The following is a 15,436-nucleotide window of genomic DNA, read 5'->3' on the forward strand; positions in this document are numbered from 1 at the left end:
TCACATCCTGAATTCCACATATTCCCACCTTTTCTGGCAACATTCTTCCCAAACTACATACTCATCTCTTACCATTAAAGAGATTCCGTACCTCTTAATATTGTGACTTATTTACCTGCTCCTTCTGGTACACATGAGCAGCACAGTAGCATAGTGGTTAGCACAATTGCTCACCGCTCCAGGGTCCCATGTTCGATTCCCGGCTTGGGTCACTGTCTGTGACCCAATGTCTGCACATCCTCCCGTGTGTGCGTGGGTTTCCTCCGGTGCACCGGTTTCCTCCCACAGTCCAAATATGTGCTGGTTAGGTGGATTGGCCATGATAAATTGCCGTTAGTGTCAAAAATTGCTCTTAGTGTTGGGTGGGATTATTGAGTTATGGCGATAGGGTGGAGGTGTGGGGCTGGATAGGGTGCTCTTTCTAAGAGCCGGTGCAGACTCGGTGGGCCGGATGGCCTCCTTCTGCACTGTAAATTCTATACATACTATGAATTGAGTAAACTTTACCCACACAAGTAAATTTTTAAAGATATCTGGCACCTTCTTATCAATCGCCTCTTGATCAGGCTGTACAGTCATTTGCACCTCCTTCGCTTCATTTGGGCTTTCCTTTACCACTTTAACAAACCGCACTTTCTTATCCTGGTTTACCACATCAGCCTTCCCAGTGCTTTTCTTCAACCACCAACAATGTGACTTTACATGGCCTAGTTTCTTACAGTGAAAACATTTGAAACGCTTAATTTATTTTCCACCCTCCTGGATTTCTTTTGTTAATCTGAAGTACACTCGCCTATTATCTCCCATCAAATCACCTTTACCTTCACCACTTGAGTATTTCTCATGTCCCCAGTTTCTATCCCTCACAGGCTGAAACAGATGCCGGAAAGCAAGCTTTGATTTACGAACTAATTCATAATCATCTGCCATTTCTGCTGCAAATCCCTCTGCTCTTCCACGAGTTCTCACTACATCAGGAATTGAATTTTTAAACTCCGCCAGAAGTATAATTTCTTTGAGAGCCTCATACGTTTGGTATATTTTCAAAGCCCTTATCCACCTGTCAAAATTACTCTGGTTGAGCCTTTCAAACTCCATGTATGTTTGACCAAATGCTTTCTTTAAATTTTGAAACCTTTATCTGTAAGCTTTAAGCACTAGTCCATATGCACCTAACATGGATTTTTTAAACTCCTCATACGTTCCAGATACATCCTCAGGCAGTGATGTAAACGCTTCTCTAGCCCTACCTATCAGCTTTGTTTGAATCAGTAATATCCACATGTCCTGTGGCCATTTCATTTGTTTAGCTACCTTCTCAAATGAAATGAAAAAGGCTCCTATCTCCTTCTCGTCAAAACTTGGCAATGCTTGGACATATTTAAACACATCACCACCAAGCCTTCGACTTTGACGCTCTTTCTCACCATCCTCATCACTATCATCCAACTGTCCGTTTCCCTTTACATCTGCCAATTTTAACTGAATGGCATGTTCCATGGCCATTTTCTGAAGTTCAAAATCCCTTTATCTTTTTCCCTGATCTGTATCTCACTTTGTTTTTCTTTTTGTTCTGCTAGGGTTATTCTTTATTTTCTCCTTTCTTCTCTCTCCTTTCCTTTCTCCCCTCTCGCTCTTTCTTTTTCCTCTCTATCTCTTTCTCTTTCATTTTCCACTGTCTCTCTTTCTTTTTCCTCTCTTTCGTATTCAAGCTGCTTTAATTCTTTCTCGTGTTCCATTTGTTTTAATTTGTAACTTATTTTTTGCCAATTCCGATGAGTCAAACTGTATCTCAGGCAACTTTAAATGTTTAGCCACCGCGATAATTACCTCATCATTTCGTATTTTGTCAGGTAAAGTTAACTGCAATGTTTTGCCAAATCTAACAGTCTGCTTTTAGTCCCTGTCCGTAAGGTACTGCGTCTGACCGTCTCCACCCCCAAATACTTCAGAGTCTCTGAAAGAGCCATTGTCCACAACACATTCCCCACTTAAACTGGAATACCACACCTGAAAATCAACCACAAAATGCTCACCCCTCACTGTCTTTAAGTTCACTCAGCCAATCCAATAGATAGACTTGTATCCACCTCGAGCCCATAATTTGTTATGGGCCAGAGTTTTGAGAACCTGAAAGTATTTCTTGGAGTTCAATTGACCCACAACTTTTAAGACATTGTGGTATGGGAAGCTCACGTCCCACTCTACGGGGGTGGTACAGCAGAAACGGAAAAACAATTTAAATCAGAACACTGTGTATTCTGTGAACTCAAGTTAACCTTTTTTTTTTAAAGTGAACATCTTAGCAACCATCAATTGAAATATAACCCCCAAAGAATACAACACTAAGTAATCCTTAAGCTGTCATTTTAACATCCATAAGACTTAAAACAAAACTTTTAACAGAAGCACATCAGGTAAAAGTCACTACTGAGAGCAGTTATTAGTTTTAAATAATCAAAGGATCGATTTACAGTCGTTAGATTACACAGAGAGAGACTTATACACCTTCTGGCTGTGACTGCAGCTGACCAGCTCTGAAAACGAAACAAAAACACAGTCTGAAGCAAATAGCCTAAAACTAAACTAAAACGCTGACAGACAGCCCAGCTCCGCCCACACTCTGACAACACTGATAAACACCCATTTCTTAAAGGTACTTTTCTTAGACACCCATGTCTTAAAGATACTCTCACATGACACCACCAACCTCCTTATGCAAAGCATAATCTTCTGCCATTTTCGCAAACTCCAGCGTGATCTACCACCAAACACATCTTCCGTTCACTCCCTCTGTCAGCATTCCACAGAGACCGTTCCCTCCGATATAATCTGATCCACTCCTCCACATTACTCAGCACCTCCCCCATCACCTATGCCACCTCCCCATGCAATCACTGAAGGTGTAACACTTGCCCCGTGTTTAACATCTCAGGCCCAAAACACGCATTCCTTGTTAAGCAGTGTTTCAATGGCACCTCTTTCAATTTTGACTACTGCATTCGCTGCTCCCAATGTGGTCCCCTTAAAATCGGAGTGACCAAAAGTAGACTGGGTACCCTTTGCTGAGCACCTTCAGTCTTTGCACATTCCAGATCCTGGCCTTCCCGTTATTTGCCCAAGACACTGCTCCCATGCCCACATGTCTGTTCTTGGTCTGCTGCAATGTTACAGTGAAGCTCAATGCAAACTTTGGAACAGCATCTCATCTTCTGGTTAGGCACGCTACAACATTGAATGAAAGAACTTCAGATGATTATCTCTACCCCACCTCAACCCCTTTGTTTTCATTCTATTACATTTTAACTGTCTGTTATCTTTTATTTATTTATTTTCTTTCTTTATATATGTACCCCCTATCTAATCCCTCCTTTCTCCCCTTTGCTCCCCCTTCCCCCCCCCCCATTTTCTCATTTTAACTCCGTCCTTCATATGTCCATTCTCTCCCCCCCACTCCCCGCCCCCCCCCCCCCCCCCCACCCCCACACACACACACATCTACGTCTGTCGTAGATTAGCCTCTGATTTTATTTTAGGCTCTTTTCCATCCGCAGATACTGCCAGGCCTGCTGAGAGTTTCCAGCATTTTCTCTTTCGGTTTCAGAATTCAGCTTCCCTAGTAATTTGTTTTAACACCTTATTAATCCTTCCCCATTTCACAAAATCAAATCTAAAATAGCCGGTTCCTGGGTATTTTCTGCGACATGCTGCTCGTAAAAGCAATCCCTCGTGCACTCAACAAATTCTTCATTTGTGTTTCCCTTGCCGGTTTGGTTTTTCCAAGCAATATGCAGATTTAAATCTTCCATGTTAATTGCGTTCTCTTCAAATATTTCCCTACTTATGATCTGACATCTGAATAAGTCAGGTTTTTGGGAACTCCGACCCTTCTCTTCCTCCACCTGCTCGTAATAATTTCAACCCAAGCCGTTCTTGCATCACTAGCCTCTGCCTTTATTTCAGGACTCAGCACTAATCTGAAAGGCTTCGCTGGTAAACAACGTTCCCCATCTCCCTTCCGCTTTGGTCTATTCTTTGGGAACATTGTATACCCTGGAATGTTGAGCATCCCGCCCTGGTCCCCCTGCAACTACATTTCTGTAAACCTGATGCATTATACCATTGTATAGAAGTCTATGCTATCAACTCACCTATCTTGTCGTCAATATTCTGCACATTCAGCTTTCATTTTACAGATGTTTACAACGCGGTATTTGCTTTGTGTCGCATATTTTTTTAATCTTTCCTGGCTCGGCCTGTCACAGTATGGCAGTCATGATCCCCTTACGATCCTGTGTCACTGCTGTCACATATTCCCCTGAATTTTACATCTTCCGTTCTTGAAATTCTCTCCCTCTTCGTTCGTGCTGTTGTAGGAGTCCTTTGTGCAATATCATGTTCGTATAATCGCTCCCTCCTGTTGGTTTATGTTCACACTCACTGCAATCCTACCTTTAACTTTGAATTCCTACTTTTCCAAGAAACAAAGACCTCACCCACACTCGTTAGTTTAAAGCTCTTGCTACTTCCCCAGTCATATGGTCTGCAAGGACACTGGTGCCAGCCTGGTTCAGATGTAAGCTGTCCCAACGATAGAGCTCTCCACTTTCTCCTGAACTGATGCTAATGCCCATGAACCGATATCCCCTTCTCCCATACCAGCCTTTGAGCCATGTATTCATCCCACTAATTTTACACACCAGAACCCAATTTGCACGTGGTTCGAGTAAGAATTCTGAGATTATAAACTTGAAGGTTGTTTTCTTTAATCCAGTGCCTAATACTCAAGCTGCCTACACAGAACGTCCTTACTCGTTCTACATATGTACTTTCTGGCTACGTTGATCACGAAAATTATATTCTTCCCCTCCCACCGCAAGCCCACAGCTGATGTCCCGAACCATGACGAATGGGGAGGCAACACAGCCTTCGTGACTTTCAATCCTGGGTACAGAGAAGAGTGTGTTCCTCGTTCTATACTGTTTCCAAGTACAATTACATTTGTCTTTTCTCCCCTCCCCCAGTTCAATGGTTCCCTAAATCAAGGTATCATGGTCAGTTTGCTAATTCTCCCTGAAGCCCCTTTTCTCGTGGTAGAAGTACAAAATTGTCGTACGTATTAGACATGGACCAGGACTGAGGCTTCTGCAGTGCGATCCATATTGTACCTCTACCAGACCTGAAGCAAGCATGATAGATTTACGGACAGAAAGACAGATGCGGTGAAAAGACACGTAGATATTGGATAGACAAACGTGGAGAGAAGTACACGGATGGATATACGCAGAAAGAGAGATACAGAGGCAGACAAATCCGGAGAGAGTGAGATATATGGACGATTGGGGGGAGTGGGATGTGACGGCTTTCGGGTGCGGGAAGTAGTGACTGAGGGGGGTAGGGTGTGGTGAGTGAGGCAATTGGGATGCAGGGAGTGATAGAGGTTTGGTGTAGGAATTGAGGGGAGTAGGGTTGAAGTGTGTGCGCGCTGCGATGTACTAATCGGAGCTTGTGTCCAACGTGCATGATGTAATTTCGAGTTTTTACAGATAATATGTGTACTGCCTGATTTTAGATGTTATATATACGGAAGCACAACTTCAATTGAACTTAACGTTCTCAAATGTGATGTGATGAATATTGAAAGGTCTAATACAGGAGGGAAATGTACAGTAAATGACAGAACACTTCGGAGTATTGATAGGCAGAGGGCTCTGCGTTGACAGGTTCAAAGGTCACTGAAAGTGGCAATGCATTGGGCGAGTTCGAATCCCAGCCCTCTGTCAATGTCCGTGTTGAATATGCACATTCTCCATGTCTGTGTGTGTTTCACCCCCACAATCCAAAGATGTGCTGGTTAGGTGCATTGGCCATGCTAAATTGCCCCTTAGTTGGAACTTTAAAGTGGCAATGCAGATGGAGAAGACAGTCAAGAAGGCATACATCGGCAAAGGCATTGAGTGTAAAACTTGGCAAGGCGTGCTGCATCTGACTAGAAACATAGTTCGGCTACACTTGGCCTCTAGTGTTCAACTCTGGTCGCCACGCTAACAGAAGGATGTGGAGAATTGGAGAGGATACAGAAGTGCTTTACCAGGATGTTGCCCCATATGGAGTGCATTAGCTGTCAGGAGAGATTGGATAAACTCGGTTTCTTCTCACTGTAAGGATGCAGTTTGAGGGGCGACCTGATAGACGTGTACACAATTATGATGACCTGGACAGAATGGATAGTCAGAAGCTTTTTCCTGGATGGAAAATTCAATTAATCTAATCTGAATATTTTATTATTGTCACAATTAGGCTGACGTTCATACTGCAATGAAGTTAACGTGAAAATCCCCTCGTCACCACACTCCCGCTTTTGTTCGGGTAGACATAGAAAATAAAACATACAACAGTGCAGAAGGAGGCCACTCGGCTCATCGAGTCTGCACCGCCCCACTTAAGCCCTCACTTCCATCCTATCCACATAATGTTTTGGATACTAAGGGCACTTTTTAATGGCCAAGCGACCTAATCTTCACGTTTTTCGACTGTGGGAGGAAACCGGAGCACCCGGAGGAAACCCACGCAGACACAGGGAGAACGTGCAAACTCCGCAGAGACAGTGACTCAGCAGGGAATCGAAACTGGGACCCTGGTGCTGGCGCTGTGACGCCACAATGCTATCCACTGTGCTACTCTGTTGCCCCAGAGGGAGAATTCAGAATGTCCAAAGAAGCACGTCTTTCCGGACTTCTGAGAGGAAACCAGACTGCTTGGAGGAAACCCACACTGACAGAGGGAAAACGTTCAGACTTCGCACAGACAGTGACCCAAGCCGGGAATTGATCCCTGGTCCCTGGCGCGATGAAGCAACAGTGCTAACCACTCTGTTACCATGCCACCCATAATACCGGTTATCTCCACAATGTTATATGCACAAGGGATAGTGGGTGCCTGCAACTCGCTGCGGGAGGAGGTGGTGGAATCAACAACGATTGCCACGTTTAAGAGACGTCTTGACAAATACATAAATAGGATGGAAATAGAGGGATACCGACCTCGGACGTGTAGAAGGTTTCACGTTAGGCCGGCAGCATGGTGGGTGCAGGTTTGGAGGACCGAATGGCCGTTTCCTGTGCTGTACTTTTTTTGTTCTTTGTTCCTTGCATGCCATTGATTAACAATTGAATGATTTCTATACGGTGATCTCCCATATATCCTCCGTTGTTGCAGATCCAGGGACAGCAAACGATCATTCAACTCGAGAATCCACTGACGCAGATTCACAGAGCCCAACTCCATCTCCAAAGACAGGTAAGAACCTGCTCTGAGTTATTGTGGATTCGATTTGCAAAAGTACACTGCTGGTAATCCTGACACAGCCAAATGGGATCCAGTGACTGAGCGGAGTCCGATGTTGGCATCTGATTACTGAGTAAAGTGCGATGTAATGGCTGAAGGGAATGGGATGAAGTGGTTGAGTGGAATAGAACATAGAACATAGAACGATGCAGCGCAGTACAGGCCCTTCGGCCCTCGATGTTGCACCGACATGGAAAAAAAAAACCAAAGGCCATCTAACCTACACTATGCCCTTATCATCCATATGCTTATCCAATAAATTTTTAAATGCCCTCAATGTTGGCGAGTTCACTACTGTTGCAGGTAGGGCATTCCACGGCCTCCCCACTCTTTGCGTAAAAAACCCACCTCTGACCTCTGTCCTATATCTATTACCCCTCAATTTAAGGCTATGTCCCCTCGTGCTAGCCACCTCCATCCGCGGGAGAAGTCTCTCGCTGTCCACCCTATCTAACCCTCTGATCATTTTGTATGCCTCTATGCAGTCACCTCTTAACCTTCTTCTCTCTAACGAAAACAACCTCAAGTCCATCAGCCTTTCCTCATAAGATTTTCCCTCCATACCAGGCAACATCCTGGTAAATCTCCTCTGCACCCTTTCCAAAGCTTCCACGTCCTTCCTATAATGAGGCGACCAGAACTGTACGCAATACTCCAAATGCGGCCGTACTAGAGTTTTGTACAACTGCAACATGACCTCATGGCTCTGGAACTCAATCCCTCTACCAATAAAGGCCAACACACCATAGGCCTTCTTCACAACCCTATCAACCTGGTTGGGAACTTTCAGGGATCTATGTACATGGACACCGAGATCCCTCTGCTCATCCACACTACCAAGAATTTTGCCATTAGCCACATATTCCGCATTCCTGTTATTCTTTCCAAAGTGAATCACCTCACACTTCTCCACATTAAACTCCATTTGCCACCTCTCAGTCCAGCTCTGCAGCTTATCTATGTCCCTCTGTCACCTGCAACATCCTTCCGCACTGTCTACAACTCCACCGACTTTAGTGTCGTCTGCAAATTTACTAACCCATCCTTCTGCGCCCTCCTCTAGGTCATTTATAAAAATGACAAACAGCAACGGCCCCAGAACAGATCCTTGTGGTACGCCACTCGTAACTGAACTCCATTCTGAACATTTCCCATCAACTACCACTCTCTGTCTTCTTTCAACTAGCCAATTTCTGATCCACATCTCTAAATCACCCTCAATCCCCAGCCTCCGTATTTTCTGCAATAGCCGACCGTGGGGAACCTTATCAAACGCTTTACTGAAATCCATATACACCACATCAACTGCTCTACCCTCGTCTACCTGTTCAGTCACCTTCTCAAAGAACTCGATAAGGTTTGTGAGGCATGACCTACCCTTCACAAAACCATGCTGACTATCCCTAATCATATTATTCCTATCTAGATGATTATCAATCGTATCTTTTATAATCCTCTCCAAGACCTTACCCACCACAGACGTTAGGCTCACCGGCCTATAGTTTCCGGGGTTATCTCTACTCCTCTTCTTGAACAAAGGGACCACATTTGCTATCCTCCAGTCCTCTGGCACTATTCCTGTAGCCAATGATGACCTAAAAATCAAAGCCAAAGGCTCAGCAATCTCTTCCCTGGCTTCCCAGAGAATCCTAGGATAAATCCCATCCGGCCCCGGGGACTTATCTATTTTCACCTTGTCCAGAATTGCCAACACTTCTTCCCTACGCACCTCAATGCCATCTATTCTAATAGCCTGGGTCTCAGCATTCTCCTCCACAATATTATCTTTTTCTTGAGTGAATGCTGACGAAAAGTATTCATTTAGTATCTCGCTTATCTCCTCAGCCTCCACACACAACTTCCCACCACTGTCCTTGACTGGCCCTACTCTTACCCTAGTTATTCTTTTATTCCTGACATACCTATAGAAAGCTTTTGGGTTTTCCTTGATCCTACCTGCCAAAGACTTCTCATGTCCCCTCCTTGCTCGTCTCAGCTCTCTCTTTAGATCCTTCCTCGCTTCCTTGTAACTATCAAGCGCCCCAACTGAAACTTCATGCCTCATCTTCACATAGGCCTCCTTCTTCCTCTTAACAAGAGATTCCACTTCTTTGGTAAACCACGGTTCCCTCGCTCGATCCCTTCCTCCCTGCCTGACTGGTACGTACTTATCAAGAACATGCAATAGCTGTTCCTTGAACAAGCTCCACATATTACATGCCCAACCCTTGCAGCCTACTTCTCCAACCAACACATCCTAAGTCATGTCTAATGGCATCATAATTGCCCTTCCCCCAGCTATAACTCTTGCCCTGCGGGGTATACTTATCCCTTTCCATCACTAACGTAAAGGTCACCGAATTGTGGTCACTGTTTCCAAAGTGCTCACCTACCTCCAGATCTAACACCTGGCCTGGTTCATTACCCAAAACCAAATCCAATGTGGCCTCGCCTCTTGTTGGCCTGTCAACATATTGTGTCAGGAAACCCTCCTGCACACATTGTACAAAGAACGACCCATCTAATGTACTCGAACTATATCTTTTCCAGTCAATATTTGGAAAGTTAAAGTCTCCCATAACAACTACCCTGTTACTTTCGCTCTTTTCCAGAATCATCTTCGCCATCCTTTCCTCTACATCCCTAGAACTATTAGGTGGCCTATAGAAAACTCCCAACAGGGTGACCTCTCCTTTCCTGTTTCTAACCTCAGCCCATACTACTTCAGAAGAAGAGTCCCCATCTAGCATCCTTTCCGCCACCGTAATACTGTCCTTGACTAGCAGCGCCACACCTCCCCCTCTTTTGCCCCCTTCTCTGAGCTTACTAAAACACCTAAACCCCGGAACCTGCAACAACCATTCCTGTCCCTGCTCTATCCATGTCTCTGAAATGGCCACAACGTCTAAGTCCCAGGTACCAACCCATGCTGCCAGTTCCCCTACCTTATTTCGTATACTCCTGGCATTGAAGTAGACACACTTCAAACCACCTACCTGAACACTGGCACCCTCCTGCGAAGTCAAATCTGTGCTCCTGACCTCCAAACTCTCAATCTCCCGTACCCCAAAACTACAATCCAGGTTCCCATGCCCCTGCTGAATTAGTTTAAACCCCCCCAAAGAGCACTAACAAATCTCCCCCCCAGGATATTGGTGCCCCTCAGGTTCAGAATGAGTGCAGCGACTGAAGGGATTGAGAAGTAGTGACTGAGGGGACTGTGAAGAAGCGATAGACTGAAATTGGACACTGTGAGGACTGGAATGAAGGAATTTAGGGATCTGGAAAGTAGCGACTGAGAATTGGGAACTAGTGACTGACGTGACTGGGATGCCGTCCCCAGGGTTTGGAAAGCAGTCAATAAGGTGAGAGGGTCATGGCGCCTGAGGGAACGGGAAGTAGCAACTGAGCGGACAGGGAAGTAGTGACTGACGGGACTGGGAAGTAGTAGCGCCCGTTGGGGCTGTGATTATGTGACTGCGGGGACTGGGAATTAACAGCTCAGGGAACTGAGAAGTAATGACTAAAGTGGCTGGGAAATCGAAACTGAAGGGCATGAGATGTGGTGTGTCAGAGATGTCGGATGCAGAGAGTGAGGGGAGTCGGGATGCAGTGACGAAGGGGAGTAGGACATGGCGACTCAGGGGAGTGTGCTGTGGTGACTGAGGGGAGGGCCACTGGTTGACCTAGCGGAAGAAACGTGCTGACCGACGGCACTGGGACGTGATGTCTGAGCAGACAGGCGTATGGTGAATGAGGGGAATGGGATCTGATGAATGAGGGGAGTGGGATTTAGTAACTGAAGGGAGTGGGACGTGATAACTGAGAGGATTGGGACCTGTTGATCGAGGGGATGGAACATGGTGACTCAGGGCAATGGGACGTGATGCCTGAGTGAATTGAGGGAGGGTGACCAAGAGGCGTGGGATGCACGGAATGAGCTGGTAGGGATGCCCATGATCGGAGTTTGTTTATTTCGTGAAAAACACATTTGTTATTTAATATCTCGACGTGACACAGTTTGTCTGCACTTCCTCATTTTGAGTCGTGTAAATACAGAGGTGCATCTTTATTTGAACTTAAAGCACTAACCAGATTATTTACCGAGCTGATTTCGACTCATAGAATCATAAAATTTATACTGCAGAAGGAGTCCATAGTCTGAAGCGGCCCTTGGAAAGAGCACCCTTCTTAAGTTCAGGCCTCCACCCTATCCCCATTAGCAAGTAACCCCACCCAGGCTTTTTGGACACTGAGGGAAATTTAGCATGTCCAATTCACGTAATCTGCACATCTTTGGAATGCGGGTGGAGACCGGAGCACCAGGAAGAAACCCAGGCAGACACAAGGAGAACCTGCAGCCAACTGCACAGACAGTGACCCAAGTTGAGAATCCAACCTGGGACCCTGGAGCTGTGAAGCAACTGTTATAACCACTGCGCTACCATGCTCCTCTGATCTCCAATATCTGCTCACTTGTTTCACGTCCAGGAACAGCACCAACTTGGGAACCCACGAATCAATCAACTCGGGATTCCATTGGCCCAGGTTTGCCCATACTACCCGGATCTCCAAACCCTGGTATCATTTTCAGACATTTCCCTTCCCTGCCTTGACCTTTCGGTCTCCATTTCCGGTAATAGACGATCTACTGATACCCACAGCAAGCCCACTGACTCCCACAGCTACCTGGACTTCAGCTTTTCACACCCTTCACCCTGTAAGGACTCCATCCCTTTCCTTCAGCTCCTTCGCCTCTGTCGCATTTGTTGCGATGATGCTGTGAAGGAATTAGGTTATTCCAGACATGATAATTCTTTATTAATAACCTATGCTCTAGGCTAACCCACCAAATGCGGGAAATCCATTTCTCTCCTAAGACTCAAAATGGATCTCACGAAGGGAGAATGCTTTTCCGGGTCTCAGACAGTTACACAGGATCTCGGTTACTTTTTACGGAAAAAGCACAGATGCAGTACTTATAAGTAAATCTTTACCTCTGTCGTCGTGGGTTCTAGTCATTGCGACTTCCACAATGTCTAGGATTTTTAACTTTGAGAGTAAGTCTACACAGTAATTTTTAATAAAAGTATTTTTATTGTAAAATACTCCCAATTGATACGTACAGAATTCAAGAGTTAACAATGTAAGTTGCCTAACAGTCTTTAGTCATCTGTTAATAATTCAACACCGCGAACAGCCCTTTGTTATCTGCTAACACACTAACTTGTCTTAAGAGAATTACATATACAAAACATGGGAAATCCTCAAGTACCTCATATCAATTTCTAATACATTTCGAAGACGTTTAACAGAAACATACTAACAAAACCATGATGGTCTTTGTTTGACGAGGCAAGGTTAAAGAACAGAGATTTGACCCACACACCTGCAGGGGAGTGACAAAGTATCTCTCTGCTAAGACTGCCCTCTTTTTATACATGAAATCTTCTAATCGGTCAAGGACTGCTTCTGCTGTCTTATCACTTTTTATTGGTTAATTGCCTATAGCCAAATGGCTAATTTGATGTATTACCATCAATATATGTTTTAATGATCTTTGTGTCTGCGTGAATGTCAGGTGTCTTAAGATATATTGGCAAAGAGGGACACGTATAGAGATCTGTCTCTGTTCAGTGTTGCCATGTTTCTTAGATATATAGATTGTCAAACAAACACTTCTTTGAGAGTGTTATTCTAAATGTCAAGAGTTATATAGGAAGGATTTGTGCATTATTTAACTGAAGCATTTCCTATCCTCATGGTTTGAATAATTATATGTGCAGGGGATTGATCTGAAGAATTTACGGTGCATCAAAGCAAGGTTTTCCTTATCCTCTATTTGTTTGGAACGTATTAATGATCCTTGAAGCCAGCTAGTAATTTCTCCCTTAAAATGGTGACTTCTGGACAAACTTTATCTGAAGTGGTTTTATTCTATTTTGAATTAAAATACTGGTAGTATTTAATTCTGTTGCCTTATTACAAAACAAATTCTGCGGCAAACGTGATATTCATTGTGGGCAGCACGGTAGCATGGTGGTTAGCATAAGTGCTTCACAGCTCCAGGGTCCCAGGTTCGGTTCCCGGCTGGGTCACTGCCTGTGCGGAGTCTGCACGTCCTCCCCGTGTGTGCGTGGGTTTCCTCCGGGTGCTCCGGTTTCCTCCCATAGTACAAAGATGTGCGGGTAAGGTGGATTGGCCATGCTAAATTGCCCGTAGTGTCCTTAAAAGTAAGGTTGGGGGGGGGGGGGTTGTTGGGTTACGGGTATAGGGTGGATACGTGGGGTTGAGTAGGGTGATCTTTGCTCGGCACAACATCGAGGGACGAAGGGCCTGTTCTGTGCTGTACTGTTCTATGTTCTATGTTCTGATGCCACTTTCCAAAATGGCGCTTCAAAAATGTGTTCCTTCTTCCTCAACCTTGATTTCCCACCAACGGTTGTTGATAGGGACCAGAACAGTGTGCGGTCCATCTCACACGCCACTACACTCGCTCCTTCCCCTCCCTCCCAGAACAAGGATAGAGTCCCCCTCGTTCTCACATTTCACCCCAGAAGCCTCCGAATGCAAACCATATTCTCCGTCTTTTTCGCCAACACCAGCGTGATGCCACCACCAAACACAGCTTCCCTTCACTTCCTCTGTCAGCATTTCGCAGAGGCCATTCCCTCCAAGTTAATCTAGTCCACTCCTCCACCATACGCAACATCTCTCCCATCACCCATGGGATCTTCCCGTACACCTGCCCCTTTACCTCTTCCATGCTTAACATCTCAGGCCCAAAACACTCATTCCAAGTTAAGCAACATTTCACTTGCATCTCTTCCAATTTGGTCTATTGCATTTGCTGCTCCCAATGTTGTCTTCTCTATGTCGGAGAGACCAAACGCAGGCTGGGTGATCACTTTGCTGAGCACCTTCGGTCCCTGTGCATTCAGGACCCTGACCTTCCCGTTGTTTGTCATTTTAACACAAGACCCTGTTCCCATGCCCACACCCAGGGGCAGCACGGTAGAACAGTGATTAGCAGAGTTGCTTCACAGCTGCAGGGTCCCAGATTCGATTCCTGGCGTGGGTCACTGTTTGTGTGGAGTCTGCATGTCTACGTGGGTTTCCTCCGCTTGCTCCGGTTTCCTCCCACTGCCCAATGATGTGCAGGTTAGGTGGACTGGCCATGCTAAATTGCCTTTATTGTCCAGAAATGTGGGGTGTGGTTACTGGCACTGGGTGGAGGTGTGGACTTGGGTAGGGTAAGCTTTCCAAGGGCCGGTGCGGACACGATGGGCCGAAAGGCCTACTTTTGAACTGCAAATTCTATGATTCTGTGTCTGTCCTTGGCCTGCTGCAATGTTCCAGTGAAGCTCCACGCAAACTGGAGGAACAACATCTCAACTTCCGGTTAGGCTTGCTACGGCCTTCTGGTCTCAACATCGAATTCAACAACTTCAACTCTACCCCACCTCGACCCAGTTGTTTTATCCCATTTAATTTCAACGGCCTTTCACCATTTATTTCTCTCTTGCCTTTCCTTACATATATTTAACCCCCTCCCCCCATCTTATCCACGTTTCCATACTCTTCCTCCTCTTTGCTTCCCCCTTCCCCTCCCCCACATCTACATGTGCCACAGTTTACCATCTGATGTTAGTTTAGAATAGAATAGAACACTACAGCGCAGTACGGGCCCTTCGGCCCTCGATGTTGCGCCGACCTGTGAAACCATCTGAAGCCTATCTGACCTACACTATTCCATTTTCATCCATATGTCTATCCAGTGACAACTTAAATGCCCTTAAAGTTGACGAGTCTACTACTGTTGCAGGCAGGGCGTTCCACACCCCTACTACTCTCTGAGTAAAGAAACTGCCTCTGACATCTGTCCTTTATCTATCACCCCTCAATTTAAAGCTTTGTCCCCTCGTGTTGGTCATCACCATCCGAGGAAAAAGACTCTCACTGTGCACCCTATCTAACCCTCTGACTATCTTATATGTCTCTATTAAGTCACCTCTCAGCCTTCTCCTCTCTATCGAAAACAACCTCAAGTCCCTGAGCCATGATAAATTGCCCTTAGTGTCAAAAATTG

At 45.4% G+C, this 15,436-nt stretch overlaps 1 protein-coding gene across 1 annotated transcript in view; it reads left to right on the forward strand.

Moving 5' to 3' along the window:
* The window catches only part of LOC119976755 (uromodulin-like), a 71,736-nt gene that overhangs the window by 24,734 nt on the left and 31,566 nt on the right, over window positions 1-15,436 (forward strand). The window contains exon 6 of the mRNA XM_038817494.1: window positions 7,219-7,299. Coding sequence (XP_038673422.1) covers window positions 7,219-7,299 — 81 coding nt within the window. The remainder of the gene's footprint in view (window positions 1-7,218; window positions 7,300-15,436) is intronic.

The sequence above is a fragment of the Scyliorhinus canicula genome, chromosome 13 (genome assembly GCF_902713615.1).
Source record: "Scyliorhinus canicula chromosome 13, sScyCan1.1, whole genome shotgun sequence".
NCBI classification, from domain to species: domain Eukaryota; kingdom Metazoa; phylum Chordata; class Chondrichthyes; order Carcharhiniformes; family Scyliorhinidae; genus Scyliorhinus; species Scyliorhinus canicula.